Genomic DNA, 24,586 nt, shown 5'->3' with positions numbered 1-24,586 from the left:
ATTATGCATAAAAGTTACCAACATTTAACAGAGACTCAACTGTAAATCGTATTCTTTTAAATAACAATGCCAAATCAAAAAACAAGAAAACCATTTATTTTAGTAGGTATTATTATTTTGCAAAGTCAGTTAAACTTTAAGTTATACACATACAATCAGTTCCTAATAAAAGTTTACTATTGGTAGTTTTTTTCAAAAAACAAAGTGCGCACGCGCGGGCGGCCTCCCGCATCGTTCATTGGGCGCGGTTTTTTGAATTGTTTGATATCGGTATCGGTTGTTTTACAATCGGCGATACCGATATATCGGTATCGGTATCGTTACATCCCTACTAATAATTATCTGTACCTATCAATCTAGATTACCAGTTACCTAAGCTACTTACGTTATAGGTACCTATTAGGTTGTTCGTTAATCGTTATGAACGAAAATCTCATATGGTCATAGGCAAGATGTTAGGTATTTTCTAATTAAAAAACATACCTAGGACCTAATATAAAAACAAAAACTGCGTAGACGTCCATAACAGGAACTTTAGAATAAGAGTAGGTACCGTAACTATAATAAACTCATTATTACCCTTCATTTTTGGCCCGCGTATTGGATTACAAAAGCTCGCATTGATATCGTCACAAATGGGGGTCTTTTAAGTTTTAACAATGGGATCATTGACATAATTGTTAAAATAATGAACTCAAGTCATACGGAAGCAGCTTTTAAATTAAAACAAAAGATGAACGTAATACCTATTAAGGTTTTGTGAGTTTACTTTACGATCGTAAAAAATATCTGACCTGACCAAGAAGATACGAATAGACACAATGCATAGGTAGCTGTTCTTTACGGAGTTTATGAAAATTAGTTAGGTATTGTAATTCGCAACGTGGTTTAGTTTGTTTTACAGTCATTTTTAATTTCTTATTTCACTCACTATTCCCACAAGTACTCCTTTAAACTTAACTCTATTAATAAAAGCTACCTACCTCACTTAAGTACTAACTTATATTCAAACTTCTTTTGAAGTAGCACTTACCGTTTGTAAAAGTTCAAATTAAAGTAGCATGGCATATATCCGGGTATTTCGACGCAAAGGAGGCTGCAGCATCTAGGTAGGTATGTTAAATTTCAGACAAAACTTCACGATTCAATACCGTAGCTACAAGATTCCGACATCGGCTTCACTGAATACAAATTGACACAAACAATCACTAAACACGAACAAATCGGCCACGAAACGGGAAAGTACACGCACTTTGTCACTTTTTTTAGTAAAAACTCGCGGTCACTAGGTTTTTAACTTGTTTCCCCAAAAAATTGTTACTTGCCACCGTGGTATTGTGCCCGCGACTGACATCAAAACTGACATCCTGACATGTTTACAATTTGTACTAAGTTGAATAACTTGAAATGCGAGTATTGCTATCTCTTTCGTTCTAACAAGAATGTCGCTTGCGTAAAAGAGACGGAGCTTACATGAGTACGCTTTACTAGCGCCCCTTGTGGTAGGAAAGTAAACTACTTCGTTTCTTTAGAATACCAATATCGATATTTTGCGTAGTTTATACAGAATGCAGTAGATGGCGCTTATTCTACTTTGTTTAATCTTATCAGATCACTAGATGTCTCTGTATATTGCGCTTTTAAAAAGCTTGGAATTCAATATTATTATTTTAAGAAAGTCGGTTGAAAATTATTGTTATACGAATGGTTATACGTCATAATATAATATTTAAGTTTAATTCAATTAATAATATATGTAGTATTTTTCACATATAAATTTTGTTGAATCTGCATAAGTAGTTAGTAGGTATGCGTAATGCTTATTTTTGGTACATAATATTATAATTCTGATTATCTGAATACCTTCTAAAACATTGAGATTCTATTTTGTAATACCTAATAGAGCCTCAATGTTCTAAAATTAAAAAATATATAAGTATATTAAATAAAACCACAGATAATAAAATAACACTATCTATATATATAAAAATCAATGCCACTTTTCGTTGTAATTCCATAACTCGAGAACGGCTGAACCGATTTCGATAATTCTTTTTTTATTATATTCCTTGAAGTACGAGGATGGTTCTTATGTAGAGAAAACGTTAATATGTACCACGGGCGAAGCCGGGGCGGACCGCTAGTATGTATATAAAAGTTAGTGTATCTTGCCCTTGCCATTTATTAAAAAGTTTTATTTAAAAATTAATATTAGGTAACTAATCTATGAGTAGGTATTCCTAAAAAATACAATGTAATTTATTACATTAATAACAGCTATAATAATTATCAAATTGCTTACTATGATCAAGTAGTATAAAATACCTACTTTAGCTAATCAGCGGATTGTCACAAATGATTCGCACATAATTACGTGTGATTACTGCGAGTAATTATGCATGCAAGTATGAAATTAATATGTTTGAATAATCACGACTAAAAATATCCATAACTACATCGTTGCAGCAAAGTTGCAATGAAATCTAGCCATATTTTTAGCAACCAACCTGTTTAATAATTATTCTTAATGCATTCTTAGCTTGAATGCATTCTTAGCTTTTAATGCATTCTTAGCTTTTAATGCATTCTTAGCTTTTAAAGAGTTTGTTTTTTTATCATTGAAAACTTAGATCCACAACCCAAATTGTGCTTAAATAATTAAGTAATGATCTAAGATTGAAAATAAGGCAGGATAAAATATTGAAACTTTTTGTATTGCCCGTGGGCCCCGGTGGACGCTGACCTCTGTTTTTGTATATTTCCGGGGCTAGTCTATGCGAAGCAGGGGTGAGTGACTAGTATTATTAATAAATAATAGTTAAGCAGGTGCCCAGCTGTGACCACAGTCGGATAACGACTGCCACTACACAAGTAAATGGCCACGCGCCTGCGGACTTCATTTCACTCTCTATAGCTCTGTTGTGCTCAACATTTTGATTGTTATGTAAATTATAGAGCCTCCATATTATAATTAAAAAAAACGATGTAAGTATAAATTTTACTTCTAAATAAATTATTGAAGTAATTAATTACCTTATTTGCTGTAAACGAACCGAGGTGCAAACTACTGTTTAGATTTTTTTTTAATATTACAGTAATAATTTTCTTCTTTAGGGTCCGATTTTTCAATGCTTGGATAAAACTTATTCGTCGAATAATGTATAAAACTGCCATTTTAAAAACGTATTCTAATTGCCCGTATTTGACACTTTACGTGACATTTTAATATATTATCGTGTAATACTTTATTGGACGGATAAGTTTTATCCAAGCATTGAAAAATCGGCCCTAAATAATATTATAAAAGTCAAATAATATCAAGACAATATGAAACTCCTTTTTTTTTTTTTTTTTTTAAGTGGGGAAATCTTGCCTAAGATTCCTACCGACTAAAACCCCACCGTGTACCAACGCGCTGCTTTAGACGGGATGCGGGTACACATTCGCAATCTTCCGCATGTCCCGCCCAGCAGTTGCCCGTTTCCAGGCCCTCCGCCACTTGCCCGTTTCCAGGCCCTCCACCAAATGCCCACCCCGGGGTGGCGCAAGCTGTACACGAGCTCACGCCACCCGCTCGCCGATGATGGATTGTTCCCCGTTCCATCATCGGCGTTCCCCAAACCCTCGACCCCAGCATCGACCGGCCGAAGGGCGCGCGCCGAAAGGCCCTCTGAAACGTGATTCACGCGTCGAAGGACCCTCCGGCGCACTTTTATAGAGGTTTCCCTCGCAGCCCCCACCTCACACCAGAGGTGGCGGCCCTCGGTCCGGCCCCACGGACCGGATTACGAGTTGGCAGACGGCTGTCACAGGACAGCCGCCGCCCTACACCCACCTACAGGAGCCAATCCTGGCCCCCCGGAGGATCCTAGCCAGCTAGCCAGCCATCCAGCCAGCCAGCCAGCCAGCCGGACAACCAGCCGGTGACAGCATGCCAGCCAGCCGCCGCGGCTCAAAGCAGCCAGCCAGCCAACCGGTGGGGCAGCCGGTATCAGCCAGCCTGCCAGCCGGCCCCCTAGCCAGCCAGCGAGGCAGCCGGTGTGACCAGCCGGTTCCAGCCAGCCCGGCCAGCCTGCCTTCAAGCCAGCCAGCCAGCTATATGGATCCCTGGCCGTCGAACCAATCATGTCGTCAGACGACAGACCGGCCTTTCAGCCCCTCCGCGTCCAATTAGCTTCACTCAGAGTACACGAGTGCACTCCAAGCTACTGAGCCCCCCCGGCCACGACAAGGCTTGGAACTGATGGGGGGGACAATATGAAACTCCTGCTAAAATATGATCGAATTTATAATTAATTATTTTATAATATTAAAAACTAGTATTCTCTATAAATTAATTACCAAAAATATCTACATTGTATTTACATACGATACTACATTAGCAGTATCATGTATGGTGTGACGATACAAAGTCATTAGCATCAGAACAAATGGTTGTTCACACCTGCATTGTTAAGCGCAACCACAACATTTCCCCAGTGGGGATAGGCGCCGGGGCACTACCTACGGAAAAAAGTAAAAATACTCTACTTAGTCAATAATAACAAATGCGCGCGCGCACCTTTTTTCCTATCATTTCCAATTCGAATACCGTCAACCACGGATGGTTCGAACCGATTCCATTTTCTATTTTTAATTTCGCGCGCCATTTCGAAATAAAACCAAAACGTCAATGTCACTTTTACCGCGCAAACGTGATCGTCAATTTGTCCGTGATGTAATGTTGCTTTTATAAAAATTAATGTGATAATGAACTTGTAGTATTTTTGTGTTGTAAATATGGCAGTGAAATGGTATAGAAGTGTTGTTGGTAGTGTGATAATATTTTATATATTATTCAATGTTTTTCGAAGTTGTGATGGCTACAGCCCAAGAGGTGAGTTTTTCACACTAACAACAGTATTTTCAGGGCGGAAGTAACGAAACAAATAGGTATTAAATTTTACTAAAATAATACAAAATAATAAGTATGTACTTCTAGATTGTTACTACCAAATAATAATTTCACTGGAATTAAAATTTATATCTACCAATTCAATACATTTCTAATCTAAAATTCTTTCTAAAAAAAAACTTCCTGTACGCACGTAGTAAGGAACTCGTTGGTAGGAACCTATTAATATCTTATATATAAAATTCTCGTGTCACAATGTTAGTCTGCATACTCCTCCGAAACGGCTGGACCGATTCTCATGAAATTTTCTGTGCATATCGGGTAAGTCTGAGAATCGGCCAACATCTATTTTTCATATGTACCACGGGCGAAGCCGGGGCGGACCGTTAGTTTTAATATAAAAATAGGAACTTACCTTACTTACCTTGTTTACATAGTAGGTTAGTATAGTCTGTTTAGCTTTTAGCATTTCGGTCGCTTAGGTACATATTTGTAAAAAATAAATACATAATTGAGAACCTTTCTCGTATTCTAAATCGGCTAAATGAGAATAAAGTAACTTTCTTCGAGAAATATTATGAACAAAAGACTATCAAAGACATTGTGCTAAGCATTAGGACAACCTTTTGTCCTAATACTTAGTACAACATGCACTGTTAATTTTACGTTTCATTTTTTTATTAATAATTAATTAATATTTATTTGTAACTTTGTTTTATGAAAAGTATAATAAAAATGTATCTAGAAATTTAAATTGAAACAAATGTTTTTTAAAGATATAAGATGCAGCTGTGGTGCATCGATTTAAAACGTTTATTTTGTTAAGTTGGACACAAATTACGGGGTTTCACCCTACAGCTCTAGGCATAGACAATTATCTTGGCAAATTCAATGAGTTCACTTTGATGTTTTAGAAAACTGAACTAGATTTAGTGCATTATTGTATCTAGAATTTATGTTTAGGATAAGAGATATTTATTTGGTATTTCATTAATACGTAGGTACCTACTATTTATTAATAACGCGTGCTAAGTGTCTTAAAAAAGAAGTGAATTGAAGATTTTTCGGTAATTGAAAATAGTAAGCATTTAATTGTGCATTTATCGACGATAGATAAAAATCATAGAAATACAATCTTCGATAACTACCTATACATTATTGTTTGTTTATTTGAAAAAAATTCGGAAAATCTCATGAAAAGCGGTTTAGCGTTTTCGTAATAATATATTATGTAGTACCAATATAGTACCTTTAGATTGTTTCATTTTAAAAGCTATACATGTTTTTGCGGTAATCTTGATTGGACAACAGCCATCAATTGAATAATTCTTGGTTTGATCCCAAAGACTCTCTCCTTTCTGTACAATTTAAATTTTATTTCATTTAGATCATGTATCTATTCTTAAAGGTATCGAGCAAAGGTATCGATTTTGGTAGGTATATTGTAAATACCTACTTACTCGTTGCCGATTTTCTAGCATAACATCGTTCCAATTAATAATATTTTATCTGCCTCTAAACCATTTAATTTAACTTATAAGAAATTCCCATCATGCTAAGACGAATAAGGTACTCATGAAACACTTAATTATCATGAAATCAATCCATATATTTTTTATAAAAAATACCTCCATATTTTGCAAACCACGAGTAGGTATCATCTCAGTCTAACCTTTCGAAAGTAACCAAATTTTATATTTTATGAATAAAAGTTTTATTAACGATACCATTGACCATTGCGATCGTCACAGTCAGAGCTAGCGCGCAAGAGCAACTTTTGTCTCCGCAATTATTTTGTCTCTCCCATCAACACTATGGGGAGTTGCGTCGCTACGTGCGCGCACTTTCTTACTAGCCCATAGAGTTGATGGGAGAGACAAATTAGTTGCGGAGACAAAAGTTGCTCTTGCGTGCTAGCTCTAAGACTAATAATTCACGGACAATAATTGTAAAAGCTATATTTCATGCCAAAGAAATATTCATCCAATCATATTCTCCTCCAAAAATCCATAAATCCTATAAAAATCCAACCAATACACCACATAACATTAGCAGAAATTAATTAAAAGTTACACTTTGTTACGAAACATCATGTACCGAGAAACACAATTATAAAAAACGTTCCGCCAATTACAATACAACGTGACAGCACAATGGAAGTATTGATGAATTTCTCGTTCCGGTTTATTCCACTTGGATCTATAATTTCTCTAAATTAATAGATCTGTGTGAGAATCAATTAATTTTATTGATAGATGCATATGTTGATATGTATTATTCGTAGTAAGAGTTGATTTGTATAGCCTTCCTCGATGAATCGGCTATCCGACACCGAAATAATTTTTCAACTAGTAGCTCCTGAGATTAGCGCGTTCAAACAGACAAATAATCAAACTCTTCAGCTTTATAATACTTATTAGTATGCTAAAGCTCAGTTGTGAATATGAGCTCAGCAGAAGTGTATTTTGGACGTATAAAAATATGTCATGATTCATTAGGACACATGTCTTTGGTAATTAACTTTAAATTTATCAAAATACTGTTAACAACTAAAATAAGACTTAAACAGATTAAGGTAAGTATGCCGTTAAATTCAGTTTGAAAGTGAGACTAATCTAATTTTGCTCGAGTAATGTTTAACACTAATTGAACTCTTATTCGCGTTAAGATATACAGTGTTAGTAAGCGTAAACTCATTGCATAATAATTATATAAAAATTACGATTAGAATATGTAATATGCGTGAGAAAAGAATTAATGTTTGAGTCATACTGTTATTGTTTTAAAACATAATTATGTAAATATAACTAGGGCACATCCGTTTTTACTGATTATCTGATAAAAGCCTACTTAATTTCATTGGATGTTTTTTTATAGCAGTAAGTAGTATAAGTGAAGTCCCATGTCCCTTAGTGGGGTAAGGGGCAGATGCATTATACATCTGTTTCACTGATCGATTTTCTTTAAGGACAAGTAGGTGATCAGCCTTCTGTGTCCTGCCAGACCGAGACATTTTTTTTTCTTCGTCTCCACCGGGAATCGAACCCAGGACCCCTCGGTTCTACGCTCACGCGTTAACCACTGCACCAAGGAGGCGGTCATGTAAGTAGTATGGTAGTTGTTAATTCATTAAATATTGATGATAGAGATTAATATGTTAAAAAAATATTATAAATTAATTATTTGATGGTCATCTTATGATCTTAGCCACCCGCGTTACATTTAATTTATTTATATTTCCTTAAGAGTATGGAACGTGAAAAGCCGAGATTATGCTCTAAGCTTAGGTTACCTTTTTCTTATAATTAACCTCCATTGTATTTTACGTACCTACATTATAATATTAATTAGTGCAAAAAAGCAATAAAAAAATGTTTGCTTTAATTAAGTAAAGCACAATTAGCCAGAAACAAGTGGAAATCAGCAATTATCAACCGGCAGGTCTACAGTTTTCAGATATTTATCGAGTTTCTAAGATAGTGACGATTGTTAAATCGAATTAGATGCACTTTCACGTGTTGACAGTCGATGCGGAAGTTATTGCGTGCTCTAGCAGATGTTGCAACGGGAATATAATATTTGTGTTATTTTTTTTTGCAATTTTTTATGTAGTTATCATCATGATTATTATATGTTATGTTATGTGGCTTAATATGTGCAAAATGTTATGTATAGTGGACCAAACATTATTTTTTTCTTTTTTCGATGATCGACATTTTGAGTACAGCTAACGATAGTTTCTATTATTATTTTGTGGTAAACAGCTAATAAAATGTTATATCCTCTACTTTTGTAAAGACGAACGGAAATAATGGTTAAGTCCAAGAGGTGATTTAAAATTATTTGAACCATTTAACATAATGAACGAAAAACATTTTAAAAGTAAAAAAAAATATTTCCTTGAATTGGCAGATCGGTAAAATGTAATGAAAAACATTATCTATCCATATATTGACTGTGATAGAAGGAAGGAAATGTTAAAAATTTGTAATTGTATTTCTTGAGTATTAACGCATAATAATTAATCAAACTAAAAACAAATGACTAGTAAAAGCGATCAAAGAAATACAAGTTATTGATAAAAGGGACATAACTCAATGGGAATATGTCTATATGCATCATGGTTAAATTGATCTCTATAAATATAGAGCGAGCTGATAAAACCTCTTAATTATTAGTCTTAATTATTCGACAATCGTAAAGGCTTTCACAACATGTCTTAGTATACCGACTGAGGGACACCCTGTATAAAAGTTTGAAAACAAACATTCTCGAATTTCAAGTGTTTAGTTACTGTATCATTAGCTTACATCTATACTAATATTATAAAGCTGAAAAGTTTGTTTGTTTGTTTGAACGCACTAATCTCGGGAACTACTCGTCCGATTTGAAAAATTGGAAAATCCAAAAGTGCACGCCTCATAATCTCATCCTTTACAATAAAATTGATTATTTATAAAGAGTACGTGACTATAAATATAAAAATGAAATAAAATAAAACATTTGGAAAAGTAAAGAAAGCGGTACCGTAATAATTGAGCTATTTTTCTTGTGGCCCCACCTAGATGTGAAACTGCGCAGGTTTAAGGGACTGACTACCAACTTATTTTTTTAAACCTTGGCTTATAGTATAAAGAATCGAGTTTATAATGGTGAATTTTGAGTACACTATAAAAAAATAAAAAAAAAGTCGATATTTTTTTTGTTTATTTAATAACAATTAAACCACATCGAATCAGACCCTGAAAAATGAAAGGGTTCTATTCCTGAGCATACTCAAGCGTAAGAGAAAAAAAAAGACTCGATTAGTAAAGTATTTCGGTCGCTATCGTGTTAACAAGAAAAAGGATCCGCACATACAGACACACGGACGTCCAAGACAGAACTTTTTTAAACTGTTTTTTAACTAGTTTAACAAAAATGACATCAAAAATATCATGAACGTTAAAAATAGTGTTTTTTCTTAATATGTGTGTGTATGTATTATCTTACAAGTGCAATGTATGATACATAAAGACATTTTAAGTTTGAAAAATCAGATGTTTTGCGCGAAGTGACAGTAGTACCCACCTCAACGCTTCGCTTATGAGGCGTGCAATTCTTTCGGTGTTAGATAGCCCATTTATCGAGGAAGGCTAGAGGCTATATATCATCATGCTAAGACCAACAGGAGCGGAGCAATGCGGGTGAAACCGCGGGGAACAGCTAGATGTTAATAACATCCAAATGACAGATATGCGTTTAGTTTCAGTAGCATGTAACTTTAAAGGGCGCTAAGATGAATTAAAAGACGTGAGTAATGTTCCCGCCTAAAGATCTATTTTCCTACAATAAACAGCTTATAAAGCAGTTTCTTCTTTTAATTCTTTCAAGTGCACACTGATCAGGGCTATACCCAATGCAGAACCGATAAGACAATATCATGCCTGCGTAATTATTAGAAAATAATTTTATAACAAGCGATCAAATCACGGAAATATATCGATTTTATTACTGGGTAATTCTAGATGGCGGTTTCTCAGCTTTCACTCTCAAGGGTCACGGGTTCGATGCCTGGCTGATGGACGTTGCAACCATGCGGCAAATTAACGTATACAGCTCCTGTATTCAATTATATTATTCATTTGTCAGATTTCAATTGTTGGACGATGTGCGGGATAATTTTGATTGCGTCTATTGTCACGTGTTTATCCGATTACGATAATTATAGGTATGTTGTGTTGCGCAAAGGGCTTGGATTATATCTTGAGATGATATTAAGTTTGTTAAATTGTCTCAGAGAGGGTTTATTTAAAAAATGAAAATAACAGTTTTGGCGCCAAATGACGACCCAAATAAGCTAACTTGTGGTTTATGTACTCATAGCTCTTAAAATTTGGTAACTATTGTTTCTATTGGAGCATCTTAAATTGCCATAAAAACATTATAAAATAATGCTTACTCAGAATTTACAGAAAAAGATTTTACATCGTAACACATACTCTTCAGACATTCCCATACAATTATAGTCCAGGAGGCAACCGCAACATTACGCAACCATTCTACCATTACATCACAACGTCATTGCGTCACAAGCCTCATGTAATCGGGAATAATCAATACACCATAATGGAAATGATAAGTGCATTATGAAAGACTTAACATTACGCAAAGATGAAGCACGAATAGATGATTAGAAGATTGATTGTGGAGAGATTTTGGTACATAAGAAGTTCTTAATTCAGTTTGTAAGATGGAATTTAATGATGTCGTGCTTTACGAGTGAAGTGCTTTTGGATGCATTGTAATATGGGATACTAATCACAGATTACTAAATAGTTACACTACGTTAATTTATTCAAGTTATTTCGTATATACGGAAAGAAAATGAAGATTGATGTAACTTATTCGTATATTCCTCCCCTCATAGGATGCCCGTGTCCCAGCAGTGGGAACGTATATTGGCTGATGTTGATTATTCATATATGTGTAACTGAATTCCTATGAATTGTTAATAGTTTATTTAACAATTTAACATCTTTATGTGCTTAATATTTTCTATTTTTATTTGATTCAAGTTTAACAACCTAACAATTACGTGTGCGATATGTCGATACATTTATATAATTATTATATTTTTATTTCGATAATAATATTAATCTCCGCCGTATTTATGTAGGACTTTAAAAACCACTGTATAAAACAAGGACCGTTTATAGCACTAATAAAGTCCCTTGTAAAATTCCTAATCCATACCTAATTCTGTAATCACTTAGTGTTCTGTTAACATTATGACATCATTCCGCGTCAGCGCATTACATATCCATTAATTCTAATTTATTCTTAACAACGCACGCGCCAAGGAAAGCACATTAAGAACTAATTGTGACAAGTGAATGACTCACAAATGGTAATGTTATTGGAAAACTTCCCGTTCAGTTCCGAGTTCCTTTTACTTTCTGCGTTAATGAGAGGAAAAACGGTATGACCGAAGTATGTCTAGCTCTTCAGCTATGAAATATTATTTATATGCTACAAATGAATAGTCGTAGTTGTCTTAGGCGATTTCTTTAGTCAATTATCCAGACAATTATGAACATTTAGTACGAAAATTTTGGAAATCAACTGAGTTACGGTGTTTCTTAGTTTATTTTTATTTATAATATAAATACATGTTGTGTGCTTTTGTATCTAGATTAAGTTACCACTTAAAAATCAATGTAAAAACACAAATGTATCGTTGGCCTATTTGATCTGTGTTAGATCATATATGCAGTTACATTTAAATTTCAAAAATTTTAATTTATTAGTGTTGCAATTTTCCTAATCAGTCATGATTTAGGGCAGCGTCGTTCGTGGCTAAAGAGCCCGATTCTGGAGCGACAATAACGCCCACAAGTCTTACACTTATATGATGATGATGTGGAAGGTGATAAATTGTTTAATCTAGTCCGACGATCACGGAGTGCATCGAACCAACTGCGATCATGTGCCTTACAACCCTCATGAATAAGACTACGCCAAGAAGTACGATCTTATAAAATTGAATTAAATTTTTACTTACCTACATTAATGTAAAGTGTCTGTGTATTGAATTTGAAGTAATAACACCATAAAAGAAAAGATTAGGAACTAATATAATACAATACACATTATTTAAAACAACAATTCCAAATGAATTAAAACCAAAACAAAAATAAAAAGACAGCAAAAATTATCGCCAGCTCTCTACCTACGAATATCAGTGACAATAAGATCAAAGATGGCACAAATAACGAGATGCAATCTGGACCAGAAGCTGGCGGCTAATTGCTCTCATTAATGTGATACCATCGGTACGGATATGAAAGTTTAATTTTATTACTTTTAAATTATCGGTGCACAGTATGGATAACTATTAACCTCTTATTTTCAAATATGCAAAGGCAAAATTTAAAATGAAAGTGTTTTCTGAAATTTTTTATTGGTAAACGTAATGCGCTTTCGTGATAAAGCTTGTATCAATATATTTATTTTAGTGTAAGCATTTAAAGTATTTTAACTTCTTGCCGATGATTTCGTATCTACGCACATTCTCGATCGAAACCGTGTCAATTTTCATGTTTATAAGCTAGCTCTAATATGTATAATATTAACGGAGTACTATACTATTATACTATACCACTATACTTTTATCTATACTAATATTATAAAGATAAAGAGTTTGTTTGTTTGAACGCGCTAATCTCAGGAACTATTGGTCCGATTTAAAAAATTATTTTGGTGTTAGACAGCCCATTTATCGAGGAAGGCTATAGGCTATATGTATAATATCATCACGCTAAGACCAATATGAGCGGAGCAACGCGGGTGAAACCACGGGACACAGCTAGTATAAAATATACTAAGAAAAGTGGGTAAATAATTTAATTACTCAAAATCTTGTACACTTTAAACGGCTCTTTTGTTGCGTTTACAATACCAACTTGACAATTCAGACAGTAGGTACCCGTCAATTTCCCACGAGTCCTTCAAAGCCATAAATACCTAAAAAAACACCATTTATCCGCACAATAGATCAGAGAAAGTGAAATCATTAGGAACGGCTGATGCGATCTTGATGAGGTTTGTGACCGCAAGCCGATGTGAGAACGTTCAATGCATAAGGAAATAATTATATGCTATGTGCTATTAGTTTTTGTGTGAGTTACTTACACAAGCTTCATGTGGTTTATTATTAAAGTTTCTATGACTTATCAGTGTGCGTTATGACTTAATACGGGAGACGGAGAAGTTAATTCTCATATTATGTAGTCATAGAGACTAAAACTGTTTTACGGTTTAGGTACTACATGAGTGGAATCGATAAAGATTATTTTTTATACATAGCTATAAGAAAATATTTTACTAACATGAGCTTTGATATATCTTAGGTAGATAAAGAAAGAAACGTATTTTCCGCACTAATACTAATAAAATAAAATAAATATATCAGGATAATTTTCACACACGGCACGATCTGATCCCATACTAAGCTTTCGCTTGTGTTATGGAAACCAGATGGCTGATAAACTACATATATACAATTTTAAATTTTATTTTTATTTTATTTTATTTATAAAAGGTACCTTACAGCTTATAATACAATAAAGAGTAATTAATAATAAAGTACGCCAATAACAAGGTACACCATTATCCGAACAACTAAGTGACAAAAACAAAGAAATATAGATATAGTGTTTAAAGTACTTAAAACTATACAAATGGGAATTGATTATTATAATTAAATAGCAAATTTCAAATTATTGATTATTATAATTAAATAGAGAATTTTTTATTGAAAACGTTGGGAATTCTTTGAAAGGGTGTGTTTTTAATATAATTTGTTGGTACATTGCAGAAATAAATACTTATATAGATAATTAACACTCAGACACAGAGCAAACATCTATGTTCATTACACAATTATTTGCCCCTCGTGGGAATCGAACCCACAACCTCTGGCTTGGAAGGCAGGGCCAGCAAAGCCAACCGGTCAGTCAAATTAATTAGGAATCTTATCGCGGGGCGTAACCCCTTCTCTCGTTGCAACTGAATATTTAAAAATATAGTAGGTAGTTTTATACATGTTGGCCTGAAGTCTGAACCGATGTAGTAGGCATGAGTAGTTTTAATGGAAAAAAGAGAGAGGATGACAAAATAAAAACGTATTTTTCTAACATACCTAAGTACTTAAACAATATTGAAGTAGTTCCCGTTCCCGTGGGATTGCCGGGATAAAACCTATCCTATTTCCCGGGGTAAAAAGTAGCCTATGTCCTTTCTCGGGTATCAAAATATCTCTACAAAATTTCATGCAAATTGCTTCAGTAGTTAAGGCGTGATTGAGTAACAGACAGACAGACAGAGTTACTTTCGCATTTATAATATTAGTCTATGTAGTGAATAGGTATCTAGGTATAGGAACAGGATAAAACTCAATCAATCAAGATATTACTTATCAAGCATCTCAATTTGAATGTCATGATATGTCGAATTGATAGCAATCAATGTGAAATTAAATTTAGCATTGTACAACACTATCTACACAGCTGATCTAGATTATTAATTAGTGCTTCAATAAAAATCTAGAATAGGAAATCGGAATAAAAGTTTTTGTAATATATCGCACGATGCATCTTGGGACGGAAGTGTGACTCATTATAACATTTAAATTTTATTTTTATGGACCGGCCATTTGGAAATTAAATATTATTAGTCTATAATATTCTTATCAATAGTTTGTTTATTTATATCCTTAAGATTTATATATGGAACTGTGCCGCGCGGTTTTATTCGGAACCTGCGTTCATAATCAAATACCTACTTCTATGTATAGTCTATGGCTTCTATTAAAATATGTATGTACCTGTAAAGTTTCACCCAAATCCGTCTAGTAATTTTTACGTAGGTACATATCCATCCATACTTACAAACTTTCGCGTTATTATTATGATTTAAAACCGAATTAAACTGAATGTTTTAATTTCTCAAATAAACCATAACAATAGAATTTCGCAAATCGATTCGGCCTTAATAATGGTCAATAAAATTATATAACCCGATGTAATGGTCGTCATAATGTTCAGTGTGGTCGAAATGATGTAATCTTTGTGGTTAGGTTTAGATTTTATGGGGAACGAATATTTAGTCATGACGTCTCTTGTGCAATCGAAATAAAAGGAGTTTATTAAGAGTAAGCTTATATTTCATGACTCGGTAATCATCAAAGCTAAATTGCATTTTTTCTTTGTACATAGTTATTGACTGCCTAGAGTCTAGACTAACATTATTTCGATGACAATTAAATAATTTAGCTGAGCTTCCTTTACTAAAAGGACGAAATTTTGTGAAGATATTTTTGTCTAACTTTTAAAGTTGTGTCATATCTTATATATTCATTAATAGTTTATTTTTTATAGGTACAGCAGGACACATCTACTCATGGCCCATACAAAAATTCAAATTTTTAATATAACTACATATTTCTTAGTTTAACGCAGAAACATTTTAGTACTAACAGTTGGTAATTATAATCAGCCAGAAAGTCTGGCACAATGATTACTCTATTATGCACCTAATTTACAACTAATTTCTAACCACAAAGCAATAACCATATTAAATAACCAAAATTCAAATTGAGTGGTCAATGACGGATCCGGTAAGCAATAGCATCACGTAATATTTTTTGCGACGAAGAAAGTTACAAGAGCCTATCGTAATGCACATAAATGACAAAAAATGTCAAGATTGTTTTCTATTTCATTGAGACTTTGGCTGATTTTGATGAATATTATTTTAGCATCAATACTATTTTGGAACCTTTATCAGCTGTTTAGCTTATTAGATAAACCTAAAGGTTATCGTACCTCGTACCGTGGAAATCAATTACGAAAACCCTAATTCACAAACAATATTTTAACCACAATGCAGCTCTTACAAGTCAGATAAATAATATCTACCTAGTACCTACGTCTGCTCTAAAAAGCAAATAGCATAAAGTGAAATCCCATGTTCCCAAGTGGGGCAAGGGGTAGATGCATTATACATCTGTTTTGCTTGCTGATCGATTTTCTTTAGGGATAAGTAGGTGATCAGCCTTCTGTGTCCTACCAGACCGAGACATTTTTTTTTTCTTCGTCTCCACCGGGAATCGAACCAGGACCCCTCGGTGTTACGCTCACGATTCAACCTCTGTACCAAGGAGGCGGTCGAAAAGCAAATAGCATAATAATATATAAACTTTATTTTGATTCGTAAGGTATTGAGCTGTGGTATTGAGTACCTATAGGTAGCTAATACATTTTCAGTTGATAATTGATATGAGTATACGTCCACTACTGAATGAACAAAACCGTCAATAATCTAAATCTAAACTAATATTGTAAGTGTTAGATTGATTTTTAAAATAAATAAAATAAAATAATATTTATTTGCTAAAAACATGGTACGTTTTGCTTAGTATAGATAGAACTATAGAGCATGCAAATATTGTCAAAAATTTAATTTTTAGACACAAGTTAATTCAAAATTCAATCGATCGATTTTAAAATTCCTTCTCCACTAGAAAGCTACATAATTACCTAATAACATAGACTATATTTTACTTATTTTTTTCCCCGGTTAAACCGGATGAAGCCCGGAAAAGCGGATACCAATTATTGAGTACTTATTTCCTGTACCATTGACTTTCATTACATGTCATCAGTTGTTATACAACGCACACATTAACATATTCACATACATAATTCAAATAAACTATTACTTAACACATTTGTCCTCTTTGTGTTTAACCTTACAAAAGCTAGGTAATTGGTATGTCTATGGTTTTCACTTAAATCTTTAGAAATTGGATCGATTTTGAAAAGATTTTGTAGGTACATTTTCGAATAAACAATCCTCTTATCTAGTGAGAAAATTCTGTAGTAGTTAATACATTCTTTAAATCAAATCGTAGCTTAGTACGTTTTATGTTTATTTATTATCTTAGTTGATGTAATGATCTAAATCTTTACTTGTATATGTAGTATGAACCTAATAGTTAAAAAAAGTTTCAATCAATTCATGACACTAAAAGCAATGTTACTAATATATTGCTATGTATAGTATATTTTTTATCTCTTCCTACCAAAAAATATATAAATAAACCTCTCTCATCTATTGAAAGCTCTTCATATTTAGCATAAGATTGCACTACTCTACACTCTATTACATAAAAAATTGAACAGTCTCCAAGTAAAATGCAAATATTTGCAAAAGTGAAACTAGTAACAGTTAAACAGTTATTTACTAAGGGCGTTCGGAATATCAATTAGATGATAAATGTTCCTTACAAATTGCGCAATCGGTTATATAAATCAGGGAAAGGAATGTCGACTATTGCAGCTTTTATGAGGTAAATAGAGTGGTGAGGTTTATGAGATGAAGGAAATTTTGTGTACTACGTTCGTTATTTATTATTGCAATGAAAAACTTTATGTAATCTTTGAGAATAGATAAGAGAGAGCAATAAGCTTTTGTTCATGTTCAAGCTCTTGACTATAAGCTGACAAATAACAAGAAAAGAAATTAATAAATTATGTACTTTATGTTTATGGTAAACTGATTGTAATTTATGGTGTGAATTTAAATATCTGACGATTTATAAATAAAACGAATGAATTGTCTAAAAAGTACGTTTATTTCTTATTACAAGCATTTTAATTTTTTAATTTAATATGATATCAACAGTTCCGTCACAGCATAATTAATAAACCAATGTAGTTCTCCCATTTATTAAAACATAATATATAATTTAATCGTAACATCCGTCGCGCGTCACCTGCTACAAAAAACATAAAGAAAACTGTCGGAAAAGCACGTGGAAATGATTATAATACAGGAAATACTCAGATAGCTATCATCACGGAGCGTGACGTCGCGTGAACATACTATATTTCCGTATGCTTGCATATGCAAACATAGGGAAAGTGAGTGACGTTTGCGGATGACTTAGTGCTTAACAGATAGTGCTAATCTAGACTTGAAAACTACGTTATGTAATAACTAACTATAATTATCTTTATAATACATACGTATACCTAGGACTCGATTTCAAGTCAACAAATATTGTCTTTTACACTATTATTTTGAAACAGACATCTAAAATCAAAGTTTTCAAGCGGTTCACCATAAAGCATATATACAATACATATGAATTTTTGAATATTCCTACCTTAATAGAGCTTTTTACAATAGCTTAAATGAAAACCAAAATGTATAATGTTTCAAATAGGTACCTATATTATTAAAAGACGAAGGTAATAATATGACAGTCAGGTTTTAATAATTTATTAAAATTCAGCTTATTATTCCAGAATGTGGCGTTCCCCTCCGAAGGCATACGAGGCAACCTCGCGAGAGATCAGCGGGACAGTTGAGGATCATTAAAGGAAGAGAATCCAAAAGAGGAGCATGGCCGTGGCAGGTCAGTATTCTGTACACGTACCTATTTTGTATAATTGACTATTCAGTATTTTCTTGGAATTTAATTGATATATCAAAGTTGTTCTATTTAGATAGAGGGAGTTATGTAATTGTTATATCATAGTTTAGCAATTATTGCGAAATGGTCGTTCTATATCTATATAAAGCATAGATGAAAAACTTTATGCTTAAGTATTTGCCTATCTATTACATATTCAAGTATGAAAATCGCCTCAAGAAATAATTAAAATATGGAAATTTTGTTAAAATATGATATTCCAGGTATCTCTCCAACTCTTGCATCCAAACTACGGTCTGATCGGCCACTGGTGCGGTGGAGTGCTCATACATCCTCTGTGGCTGCTAACTACCGCACACTGCATTCACAAGTAATTATTATTTCTATTAATGCCAAATTTTGCTAATAATACTCTATTATCACGTCTCTATTATTAGAGCATTTTTAGAATACACGTGAAATTAAATAACATATCTTTTTTATCAAAGTTATTTGAATCAAAACCAACAATGTTGTTGAAGATAGCCATAGTGCAAAATATAAAAGATCGTAGAATTGTTAGAGTATATTTTTGTTTCTGTTCCATGTCATTTTAATGTATGTTAAAACGTATCTTAAAAATATGTAATCCATCTTTCTATATTAAACTCATCATCATTTCTCAGAGTTATGATATAAACTGACCAGTTGGCTTGTTTGGTAGTGACTCTGCCTTCCAAGCCACTGGTCGTGGGTTCGATTCCCACCCGGTGCAAATATTTGTGTGATGAACATAGATGTTTTCTCTGTGTCTGGGTGTTAATTATCTATATAAGTATTTATTTAAAATTATATATGTGTGTTTATCAGCCATCTGGTTTCCACAACACAAGCGAAAGCTTAGCATGGGATAAGATCGTGCCGTGTGTGAAAATTGTCCCGAAAAAACTTAAGGTTAAAATCTAAAAAGTAAAAACTCCCATTCCAGCGAGCTCTTCAACCTCCCAGTGCCAGCACTCTGGACAGCAGTGCTGGGGGAATGGGATCGCGCTGAGCAGAGAGGAGCCTACCTTCCTGTCGAGAGGATCGTGCTGCATCACCGCTTTCATAACTATCAGCATGACATTGGTGAGGATTTGTTGAATTTGTTAATACTTTACTACTCCTTTTCATTCCTGTAGGAAGCCCTCTTATTTTTTTTTGTTATAAATTAGGTTGTTATAAAGTCGTAATTGATTCTGAGTTCGTAATTAAAAATCATAAACAGAATTATGAATAAAGAATACTTTTCAATTGAATTCACTTAAACTTCAAATGAAATGTTGGATGAGATATTACCCTCTCTTATAAATAATTTGAATTATAATCTTTTCAGCGTTAATGAAGCTAACAAGACCAGCAGATGTCAGCCCCGGGAGTCGAATCCGCACCATCTGTCTCCCTCCCTTCGAACCCACAGTTACCAACCCCAACACAGAACGAAGCTACACTAAGCCAGAGAAACGAAAACCCAAACCCAGACCTAACCCCGATACAGCAAATAAATACCTTGAAAAACTCAACAATTTAACTAAAAACGTGTTTTCAGCATTTTCCAAAAAACACAAAAACATGAAATACAACGTCAGAGTAGCAAACGAACAAACAGAAAGGAAGACAGATGAACAGCGAAGCGATGATAATAGAGATATTATTTACGACAGTGCCACGTTAGATAGTGTGATAAAACTAATTAAAGCTAAAATAGACGATAGAGAACCCAATTATAGAAATGGTAAAAACGAAGAAAATGATGAAATAGTAACAAGTGAAAGAAGTATAGATCGAAGTGATAAAAAACTAATGTTTGGTGAAGAAATAGATCCATTTATAGATGATAACAATGGTATAGATGAAAAAGAAGAATGTTATACTACAGGGTGGGGAAGGGAACAGACAAACGGGACTCTAACTGATGTTCTCTTGGAGGCAGAAGTACCAATATTGCCCTTAACGTTATGTAGGGATAAGTATTCATTGACTTTGCCGCTCAATGAGGGACATCTTTGCGCTGGCAGCACTGATGGTACTACTGGAGCGTGTGTGGTGAGTTCATTTTTTATTAATTAAAGTATATATGATAATTAGATCGCTAATATAGTTTCCAAAAGCATATTTTTGGCAGGTATTATAAAATTCTAAAGAACGATAAGTTGTCTAGTTACTTAAATAATTTTTTTTTTTTTTTGGTTTCTATCAATAATTTTATTTTTATTTCCAAGCATTTATTTTAAAGCAATTAACACAATCCATCACACAATAATGTTATCAAATACAAAAAATATCTCAAAGTAAATGATGAATTAAATCTAATACCAAAAAAGTAAACAAAAGTAATATCCTTCCCTATCAAGATTTAAAAAAGTTTCTCTACTTTTTCTGGAACCAAATATAAAATACAACAAAACTTCCCCAACTTCTATAAAATACAAATAAAATGCAGTACCTATGTATCTAGCAATTACATGACCCCTAATTGATTCCCAAATATCAAAAAGACTTTCTACAGTCGGAATGTATCTTATCTGAATCACGCGCTTGTCAATAGCTTGTGTTTCAATCATTTGATCGCGATTGATAAATGGATTTTTCTAAATCGCGCGGTGGATTATTCACTTGATCTTTCTAGCGATGGTTGAGTTGTGTGTTAGTTGGAATCATAATTTAAACTGTAGAGCTGGACTATACCTTCACAGTTCGAATTTAATTACATGAAACAAAAAATATTATGACGACAAAAATAATAATTTTATTGCACTATACAAACAATTATTATCTATTTAAAAAAACCGCATCAAAATCCGTTGTGTAGTTTTAAAGATTTAAGGACATAGGGACAGAGAAAGCGACTTTTATACCATGTAGGTAGTGATATGAACAAAAATATTCGTATCGGATTTTTTAAACCCTTTTTTTGAGCCTAAAATCGCATATTCATTCTTCTGAGCCTAAAATTATCATACCATACGTAATCTATACTTTTTAATGATTTAAAATGAAAACTTTTAATCCTTTTTTAAAAAAAATTAACTGTATTATTTTAAAACTTTTTCAATAAAGATTTTTTCTATTTCTATTTCTTTGGTTGATTACTTTTAAAAATGCTCAATTTTTATGGTAGATATAATCATTCATATTTAGTACTACTTCCTGCACATGTTTTTATTATAATATTTATCCGTAGGGCGACAGCGGAGGCCCGCTCCAGTGCCGGAGCACCCGCGGGCGCTGGGAGCTCCGGGGCCTCACGTCCTTCGGCTCGGGCTGCGCTAGACGCGGAGTGCCCGATGTGTACACTAATGTGGAGCACTATGTGGCGTGGATTTATGCGCATGTTTATGCTAGTTAGGGAAGAAGAACAATAAAGAAAATGGTGGAAGACTAGAAAAGAGCGTGCTAGATTGTGTATAGAAAGAAGAAAGGAAAAAATAAAATATCACTAAAAAAATAACGTCGATTAAGCATGTATTCTGTTTGTGTGAAAAAAATTCTGAAAGAAAAGTGATAGATTTGATTGTAAAATTTTATAGAGAATTTATTTACATTAACACAGATAGAAAACAGTGATTGTAATAGAATTTATTTTTTGTTAGCAAATTTTGTAACATTTTATAGATAATTTATTTACATTAATAAAGGCTCCATACAGGGCCCATTACCGAATGAGATACCTTAATAATTATTCATATTATGTTGACTAATATTATTTAAATATTTAATTTAATAATATATTATGAGTTGAATAAAATTATTATTAGTGTATATTCACCACCGTGCCAGTGATTTTGATAATTCATAGTCACGTAAGTTTAAAAATTAAAATACCTTTAGTATTATTAAATTTGATATTTATTGTAGGTTTTTATTTACTGTAGGATTTAAAGTGGATTACGATACAAATCATAATATTAAGGTGTATATATTTTTCATTTATTTTCTAATCTCTCTGTGGAATTTATGTATCTAATATTGAAAATGAAAATTTTGTAACGCTTCCAGACAAAACTCTAAACAAATAAATTACCTTTGATTACAGAAACTAATTAAATTTCTCTAAGCTGATGATGAGGTAAAATATGTTTTATGTTGCAATAACTACATCATATTTTTAAGAAATATGGTAACTGTTATAATCATTACAGGATATGAAAAGCCTTAAATATTTTTAATTTTATTTTCAATTAGTTTGTCATATTCTAAACTAGCTTTCCACCCGCGGCATCGCCCGCGCAGTCAAAGAAAAACCCGCATAGTTCCCGTTCCCGTGGAATTTCCGGGATAAAACCTATCCTATGTCCTTTCTCGGGTATCAAAATATCTCTATACCAAATTTCATGCAAATTGGTTCAGTAGTTAGGGCGTGATTGAGTAACAGACAGACAGACAGACAGAGTTACTTTCGCATTTATAATATTAGTATGGATATGGATTTACGTTTAACTAGATCAAAGTGTAAAAGTAACAATATAGTAAAGATGACTTTTTACATATTTTTAACACGCTTTTATTAGCTTCACCTAGAAAATAATTCTTAATTTAGGAATCAAGCAATAACCAATACATAGCATATTTGTTAAAAAAGCGTGGGGTGCCATGTAGAATGTATCCTATCTATTATACAATCAGCTCATGAAAAGCGCCCCACGCTTTTTGAAGTTATACTTCTTTTGGCGCGATGGAGGAAAATGATGAGAGTGAATTTTTACGATGCGCGCGCACACCGACACATAAATTTAACAGCATGAAGTTAGTTCTAGGTGGTATGAAAATTTATAACTATGTTCAAGTTGTATATTCTAGTATTTTTTCCATACGCCAAAGAAGTATAACTTCTAACGCGTGTACATAACACACTTTTTTTTACAAAAATACTATGTATGAATGATTTCTAGATTAAGAATTATTTTTCTACTTTTTAGTTGTAAGTATCTATCTTGAAAGCGTGTTTTATAGTTTTTCAAACTATATTTATTGTTAGTGTAAGATAACGTTTGATTACCATTTGTAAATATAATGTCTAGTCTTAAATGTTACTCAAGTGAAATAAAAGACAAATTTATTATAATAATGTTTTATTTATACTTCAGTCTATATTTACAACTTATAACTATACTAATATAATATCACATTATATTCGACAACTTCAATAATGGTAACAATGTATCACTAACATACATACATACACTTTTATAAAGAGTGAAATCTAAATAACAGGAAATACATATTTACATGATATTATTACAAAAACAATAATTTAATTGTAATTGAAGTGTGCTAGAAACATACACAATATACCTATAGATTTTAAATCTATGTAAGCAGAAAATATTAGTTTACAAAAAAAAAAAAATTCTCAAACGATTTGAAAAGTTACATTTTTCACAATATTTTTTTTTCTAAAAATATTACACTTCAGTTTCCACTCTATACTTTTAAGATACACTTTTCACTTTATTTTTTGGAGAAATATTACCATTTAGTTTTCACAGATTTCACTCTATATTTTTAAATAGAAGTCCTATCTATAAATTATATAAGTAAATATAAATAACAGGGATACCTTACTACTAATTGAGCAATTTTACAAAGGTGTAATCATTAATTCATAATTTATACAAAATTATTATAAAATATTTCAGTTTCTTGTTCATGTAGTAGACCTAACAATAACGTCATTATTGACACCCAAACTC

At 32.9% G+C, this 24,586-nt stretch overlaps 2 protein-coding genes across 2 annotated transcripts in view; one reads left to right on the top strand and one right to left on the bottom strand.

Annotated features, from left to right (window-relative positions):
- LOC123694843 (cadherin-87A-like) overlaps nucleotides 1–1,340 on the bottom strand; it is a 63,051-nt gene extending 61,711 nt beyond the window's left edge. Inside the window, exon 1 of the mRNA XM_045640438.1 lies at nucleotides 1,034–1,340. The gene's annotated coding sequence lies outside the window, so the exon portion shown is untranslated. The remainder of the gene's footprint in view (nucleotides 1–1,033) is intronic.
- A 3,206-nt stretch (nucleotides 1,341–4,546) lies between these two features.
- On the top strand, nucleotides 4,547–23,093 carry LOC123694847 (transmembrane protease serine 7-like). Its single transcript, XM_045640443.1, has 6 exons — nucleotides 4,547–4,876; nucleotides 18,748–18,857; nucleotides 19,139–19,245; nucleotides 19,843–19,982; nucleotides 20,230–20,939; nucleotides 22,078–23,093. Exons 1-6 carry the CDS (start codon nucleotides 4,780–4,782, stop codon nucleotides 22,240–22,242), a joined length of 1,329 nt encoding a protein of 442 aa, XP_045496399.1. The 5' UTR covers nucleotides 4,547–4,779; the 3' UTR covers nucleotides 22,243–23,093.
- Nucleotides 23,094–24,586: the final 1,493 nt, after the last annotated feature.

Source organism: Colias croceus, chromosome 10 (genome assembly GCF_905220415.1).
Source record: "Colias croceus chromosome 10, ilColCroc2.1".
NCBI classification, from domain to species: Eukaryota; Metazoa; Arthropoda; class Insecta; order Lepidoptera; family Pieridae; genus Colias; species Colias croceus.
The sequence above is the reverse complement of the archived record's forward strand: the minus strand, read 5'-3'. Positions and strand labels throughout refer to the sequence as shown.